The sequence below is a fragment of the Nicotiana attenuata genome, unplaced genomic scaffold (genome assembly GCF_001879085.1).
Source record: "Nicotiana attenuata strain UT unplaced genomic scaffold, NIATTr2, whole genome shotgun sequence".
Taxonomy (NCBI): Eukaryota; Viridiplantae; Streptophyta; class Magnoliopsida; order Solanales; family Solanaceae; genus Nicotiana; species Nicotiana attenuata.
Genome location: NW_017674255.1, coordinates 21,143 through 28,695, shown reverse-complemented (window position 1 = coordinate 28,695; position 7,553 = coordinate 21,143). Strand labels below are relative to the sequence as shown.

General features: G+C 40.3%; 2 protein-coding genes across 2 annotated transcripts; both read right to left on the bottom strand.

The window, feature by feature from the left end:
- Positions 1 to 819: 819 nt before the first annotated feature.
- On the bottom strand, positions 820 to 1,293 carry LOC109218290. The gene has a single exon (XM_019382640.1). It carries the CDS (start codon positions 1,291 to 1,293, stop codon positions 820 to 822), a length of 474 nt encoding a protein of 157 aa, XP_019238185.1.
- A 5,135-nt stretch (positions 1,294 to 6,428) lies between these two features.
- LOC109218289 (zinc finger BED domain-containing protein RICESLEEPER 1-like) lies at positions 6,429 to 6,791 on the bottom strand. Its single transcript, XM_019382639.1, has one exon. The coding sequence runs from the start codon at positions 6,789 to 6,791 to the stop codon at positions 6,429 to 6,431; it is 363 nt and encodes a 120-aa protein (XP_019238184.1).
- Between the last annotated feature and the right edge of the window lie 762 nt (positions 6,792 to 7,553).

Sequence of the window (7,553 nt, the reverse complement as noted above, 5' to 3'; positions counted from 1 at the left end):
GTACATTGCTCCTGCATTTTTTAGTCTGAAGGGCATTACATTATAGCAATATGTGCCATACTTTGTGATGAATGAAGTCTTTTCCCTGTCCTCGGGGTTCATCTAAATCAGATTGTACACCGAGTAAGCATCGAGGAAGGTGAGGGTCTCGTGGCCGGTCGTGGCATCGATTCAATGTTGGGCAGTGGGAAAGAATCTTTGGGGCATGCTTTGTTTAAATTCTTATAATCTACGCACATTCTTAGCTTATTCCCTTTCTTTGGCACTATTACTACGCTAGCTAGCCATTCGGGATACTTTACCTCCCTGATGGACCCGATTTTTAAGAGCTTCGTTACCTCTTATTTGATGAAGGCATGTTTTACCTCGGACTGCGGCCTCCTTCTCTGCTTCACGGGTTTGAATTTAGGGTCGACTCTCAACCGGTGGGAGGTTATTTCTGGCGGGATACCTATCATATCTAGGTGGGACCATGCAAAACAGTCGATATTGTTACTAAGGAATCGAATAGACCTTGTCCTGAGTTCGGGGGTCAACCCCGTACCCAGGTATACCTTGCGGTCGGGGAGGTTATCAATCAGAATGTCCTGCTCCAATTCTTCGACCGTTGATTTGGTCGCATCCAATTCTTCGGGGGCGACGAAGGTTCGGGGGGCAGAAATATTCCTCATCATCTCCGACGGTTTGCATGCTTTTTTCCTCGCTTGAGGCCGAGTGTGTGGGGGTCGACGCCTCACAATGAACCGCGAACATTTCTTTTGCCGTCCGTTGTTCTCCATGTATTGTTGTAATGCCATTTCTTGCCGGGAACCTCACCATCTAGTGTAAGGTAGAGGGCGCTGCCCTCATATCGTGTATCCAAGGCCTACCAAGCAAAGCGTTGTACCTCATGTCGCCGTCGATGACCTGAAATTTGGTGCTCTGGGTCATGCCAGATGTGTTGATTGGGAGGGTGATTTCTCCCTTCGTTTCTTCCTCGATCATGTTGAAACTGTGGAGGATTCGAGGAACAGTGTTGATTTGACTGAGCAATCCCAGCTGTTCTATCACTCCGGACCTGATTATGTTGGCCGAGCTGCTCGGGTCAACGAGCACGCGCTTTATCCTTGTGTTGTTTAAGAGAAATGAGGTCACCAGTGCGTCATTATGTGGTTCTCCCATGGCCTCGAGGTCCTTCTCGGTGAATATGAGGGTTTCTTCGGGTAAGAGCTGCTGGGCCGATCCTTCTGTAGCGGATGTTTTTGTCTGCTTGGATACGGCGCACTGGGGATCATCGGCCCCCCCGATAATCATGTGGATATCATGTTGGGGAGTTCTTTTTTGCGCTCGTACTCAGCCCGGGGGTGAGCCGAACTCCGGGTTGATCGAGTCCGTTCCCCTATCGCTCTTGAGATCTCTGCTTCTCATTTTGCCGATCGAGCAGAATGTCCGGTCCTGAAAGCGGAGATCTTGGGCAAGAAAAAGTGTGAAAGATATCGTGTGTTTGAGTGACGAAACTAGCATGAAAATAATCACTATTATTTTTAGCCCCACAGTGGGCGCCAAACTATTTACCGTGAAAATGGTAACAATAATTAATTTATAAATGGGATTCTAAAAATACGTGATCTATTCCCGAGCTAGTTTGTAAGGGTGAATAGTGCTAAAACGTGGAGTAAAGCAGTAAAGATCGAGTTAGCCTAAAACGATAATCGAACAAGTAAGAGGACGTTCCCGGGCTTAGAGCAAGCCAGTAGATACCTCGGGTCCAGGCCTCGAGCCTATCTCGATCTTATCGAGGGTAGTCGGGAAGGGTACAACAAGTAAGTATATATATAAATAAGGCTTTATACCGTCAATCTTGAGCTAAATGATGAAGAACAAACGAAAAACAGTAAAATGCTAGAGCGACCTCGGGGTCGAAGAACACTGATAACTTAGAAGAAAAAGAGAGAAAGATATTATTGCTTATTGGAGAAGTGGAGCAACATCCGCCCTCTACAAGGAAGGGCGAGTCCCCTTTTTATAGGGGAGGGGACTCTGTAAAATACATGTATATTAATTGCGAGAATACAAAGATGGGACGGCTTGACGTGAGTCCTCTCAGTAGGCTCCAGATAGGCTGAACCTGTCAGGTTGTAGTCATATCCCTAGGGGATTTCCTCTTCTATACTTACCTCGAACCCTGCCTCCTTCGATTCGGACATCAACGAGCCCTGAGACTGAGAACTCGACCGTGGCCCTCCACCCTCGGGGTCTCGAGGAAGGCTTCTCAAATAACTTAACAGTAGGAAATCAAGTCTTCTAATTTTACCGCGTCCACAAAGATTGGAGACAATACTTAGCTCATGCAAAGAGAGGCAATGTTTAGCCTTATGCAATGGTGAGGGCAGTGCTTAGCCCTATGCAAACGGTGGAGACGATGCTTAGCCTCATGCAAAGAAAGGTCGTGCTTAGCCTTATAAAAGGAATGGAGACAGTGCTTAGTCTCATGCGAAGAAGGTCAACACTTAACCCTATGCAAGAAAAGCAATGAATAGCTGCGAGAGAGAAAAGTATTTCTTAGCTTTATGTGTTTACGTTTGGCAATTTTGTCGTTATGAAGATGGTGATTTTGTTGTGCATATGTATTTGCGAATAGTCCCGTTATGTTCATTGTGCCTGCATTCAAAGAAAAATTGTGAGTTTTGTGGGGAACGGTTGGTTCGTGCTAATGAATCCCCGCTTCACTCTAACTCCAGTCTTGAGGTCCTGCTTGAGTCACCCTGTGTAACATCTGGCTGCCATAGAAACAAATTTTTCGAAAAACATTCATGCATTTGACAAATTATTTGCATAAATGTCGTTGTTTTAAATATATGATAGTGCACGAGATCAAATAATTTAGATGAATCGGTGACTGCGACACATTTAGAGACATTGCAACCTCCTTACTTTAGAATGTTGTGGGTCCTCTTCAAAATTTTGCCTCAGTTTAAATGCATACTTCTGACAACACATTATGTGGCTTTTTCAAACGTGTTAAAATTGGAAAAACTCGTGATCTTGACTCAACTTCTGATCATAGAGGAAATGAAGATTTTATTAGGATGTGACAGAACCCACATGGCCGCCTACGTATCCCCTCTTAAATGGGAATCAGGTCAAGCATAGTTTAGTTACATCAAATAGAAAATGCAAACAATCTTAATCATAGTATCTCTTGACTGCGTCTGAATTGATAGGTTTCGGGCAAGTCTCTCCATCCATTTCTGCAAGTATGTACTCCTCCTGTTAGTACCTGGTGAAACATGTAAGGACCTTTCCAGTTGGGTGAGCACTTCCCCTTGTCTTCATCCTGGTGGGGGAAGATTCGCTTTAGCACCAATTGCCCTGGTGTGAATTGCCTTGACCTAACCTTTTTGTTGAAACCTCTTGCCATTCTGTTCTGATAGAGTTTACTATGACATACCACATTCATTATTTTCCCGTCGACGAGAGCTACTTGTTCATACCGGCTTCATACACATTCTGCATCGTTGAGCTCAGCTTCTTGTATGATTCTTAAAGAAGGGATATCTACTTCGGCGAGAATAACAACTGTAGTACCATAAACCAGTAGGTAGGGAGTTGCCCCTGTTGATGTGCAAAATGTGGTACGATATCCATGTAAATAAAATGGTAGCTTCTCGTGCCATTGTTTCTGATTGTCCACCATTTTCCTCAATATCTTCTTGATATTCTTGTTGGCGGCTTCTATGGCTCCATTCACTTGCGTCCTATGTTATGGAGTTCCTATGCTTGATATTGAATGTTTCACACATGGCTTTCATCAAATCGCTGTTGAGATTGGCAGCATTGTCAGTAATAATTGACTCCAGTACTCTGAAACGACAAACAATGTGGTCCCGACAAAAATCCGCTACAACCTTCTTAGCTACAGCTTTATAAGATGCCGCTTCCACCCATTTTGTGAGTAGTCTATGGCCATCAGAATGAACCTATGCCCGTTTGAAGCAGCGGGTTCGATTGGGCCGATGACATCCATACCCCAAGTGGAGAAAGGCCAGGGTGAACTTGTTGCGTTGAGTTCATTGGGTGGTACTCGTATCATTTCAGCATGTATCTGACATTGGTAACTTCTGAACATACATGATGCGGCATGTTTCCATAATAATCTAGAAATACCCTGCTCCTAGTATCTTATTGGCTAAGATGAAACCATTCATGTGCGGTCCGCAAGTTCCGACATGTATTTCCTTGAGCAATCTGGATGCCTCCTTAGTATTGACGCACCATAGTAATCCCAGAACACGAGTCCTTCTATACAGAATTTCCCCGTTTTCACAGAAATAGTTGGCTAATCTTAGAAAAACGTGCACTTCTGAGTATGGATAGCAGTCTCTGGGTATTCTCCCTTTCCAAAGTAATTCTTGATATCGTGGAACCACGAATTTCCGTCAATCTCTTCTTCAACATGAGCACAATAAATCGGTTGCATATGAATCCCTATTGGGATAGGATCAATGAAATTCTTGTCTGGTGTTGTATCATGGATGACAAAGTGCATCTGCGAATTTATTCTGAATCCTTGGAACATGTTTGAACACTATCTTTGTGAACCTCTTGATCAACTCCTGTACACAATGCAAATATGGAAATATTTTGGTGTTCTTCGTAGCCCATTCCTCTAAAACCTGGTGCACTAAAAGATCAGAATCTCCAATTACCAGCAGCTCCTGAACATTCATGTCAATGGCCAAACTAAGTCCCTAGATGCAGGCCTCATATTTCGCCATATTGTTGGTGTATGGAAACCTGAGTTTTGTAGATACCGGATAGTGTTGGTCAGTCTCTCATACTAAGACAGCTCCAATACCTACTCCTTTGAAGTTTTCTACTCCATCCAAGAACATCCTCTAGGGGTGGCAAATGTGCTGTTTGGGCTGAGTTTGGGTTGGTCAAGATGGGTTGCACTAATAATTGGGTCAATGCCAACCCAACGCAAAGTTTAGTTGGGTCAAGATGGGCTAAACATGGGTTACAACCCAACCCGCCCAACTTGACCCAAATATTTACATGTTATCAACTATATGAAAATGAGAGGAAAAAGTATAATCTCCCCCACCCCCCCCCCCTCTCACCCCATGAACTGAAAGCCCACTGCATTGTTTACTTAATGTGATGAGTAAGCATTTAATCAAGCATAAAACACTACTTTCTTGTTCCACTTTGTGACACCTTTTTTTTTAATAGTAACGGTGTCTGAGCCAGTTTGTACACATAATCTATTACAAACAAAAAGATATTTTTTTTAATAGTAACGGTGTTTGGGCCAGTTTAGACAAAGGATATTTTTTGGTAATTATAGATTTTATATTTACCAGGTAAATAATTACATTTTAACTAGACAAAAAACATTCACATCTTATAAATTTTAGTCCCTATGTTTGCCGTTTTATTATAAATTAAAAATAACAAGAAATTTACAACTTGCACACCAACATGTCAGTTTAGCATTTAAGACGTTAGTATAGTATTTTTATCCATGCACATGATATCACCAAATTCTATGTCTATACACTAAGCAGAATCACCCTGATATCATAAATTTCACTGAAACCAACAAAAGAAGCCACCGAGAGAAAGAGAAAAGTGGCTCACCAAGAATCAAAAACTTTTTACAAATGAATGAGAGTCCTGGAGATACCATTCATCTCCAAGTTATATAGCAAAATATCAGAATGTATCGAAACTTATATCTCATTATAGTCAACAATCCATATTTATAAATTCCTATTAGCTCGGGCCTCTGCATCCTTGCTCTACATCCACAATTCTAAGTAAAGATGAAATTTTCTCCACATCTACTGCACTGTCCTCCTCTTCAGAATCATCACAAGCTAAAAATAAGAAAATTTTAAAAAATTTCAAACTACAAGAAAGTTCATAAAATAAAATACACACGACACTAATTATAATGTACCTTGATGCCCGTAAATCCAATATCTAGAACACAAAATATCTTCTGCATTCTCCGGTAGAATAGAACTATGGAGTTTGCCAATAACTCGACCACGAACACTAAAGGCTGACTCAGATACAACTGTACTGATAGGTATACTTAACAGGTCAGGAGCTATCAATGAGAGTTCAGGATACTTACTCATATTATCTTTCCAAAATGTAAGCATGTCTAAATTTTCATTTCCTTTTCGAACTAATAGAGGCTCTTCCAAGTATAAACCCAACTGTGTCTTTTCTAAACTATACTCAGATGGACTTTCAAATATGTCAAATTCATCCATTTCGTCCATTATTTCATGATGACATCCATGACTACTATTTCCAACAATTCCAACATCGGATAATGTCATGTATTCTTTAAACAACCTATGCAAATTATCCTTAACAATTTTAACTTTTTCATTGAAAGTCAAAGGATCAAGTTTTGAGAAGAAAAACTTTATCTATTTTAACTTATTCTGAGGATCAAGGGCGACCGCCATAGAAGCAATTGGACGGTAGTCGTCTTGCCAATATTTTGTAAATTTCTTCTCCATTTCCATAGCCATCGCCTTAATATTAGGATCCTCACTACCTATATCTTTCTTTATCAACATATGAATCTTCCAAACTTTATGAAAATATAAATTGGCGGTAGGATAATGGCTCCCAGGAAATAGTGTAGTCATTTCATAAAAAGGCCTTAAAAACTTAGCAATTGTTTCAGCTTTAACCCAATCCTCATCCGAAGGGCAACATGTAAAATCTCTGTCAAGTATCTTGAATTCAGAAAATGCTCGACGGTAAGGAAAAGCGCTATCAAGCATCAAATATGTATAGTTCCACCTTGTAGACACATCTTGGCGCACTTTTCCCGTCAACTTTAAACCAAGAGTCTTGATACAGTCAACTAATTTTACAATCCTTTACTCAGAACCATTAATATATTTTATACATTCTCTAATGTTAAAAATAGCACCCTCTATTGTTTTCAAACCTAAAATAGCTCAAAGCCAAGATTAAATCCGTGAACCAAAAATATTATGATTGTGAAAAGAGGCGTAGATAATAGAACACTGTAGAACATCCAAGATACCATTGAATCATCTAATTCCAGTTATATTGAGTACCATTCTTTAAAAGCTAATGTGAACTTCAAAACCTATTAGCAACTTATTTCCATCCTCTAAACTCAACTAAGAGTGTGTTTCACAGTATTTATTTAGTAATAAAAAAGAGAACTTTGAAAATTATACTGATTAAAGAAAAATGAAAGCAGGCCAAAAACATCTCCATTGTCTCACTCCAAGCATGAATCTCAATACCAAAAATCACAATAAAGCAATAACAAGTACAGAGTTTAAGCTCCTTCAATAAATTCAGGTCAACATCCAAGAATCCAACTGGAAAATTCAAGAAAATAGAATTCTTCCCTTGCTGGATGAACCAAGACTCAATCCTGAACACAATTTAAGAATCAAACCCGGTTGATTTCTCATATATGCGCACTTGTATTATGTCATATTTTACATCAAATATCAGCTATAAGTTGATATAAATTGTGAAAAAAGGCCTAAATTATTCAATTT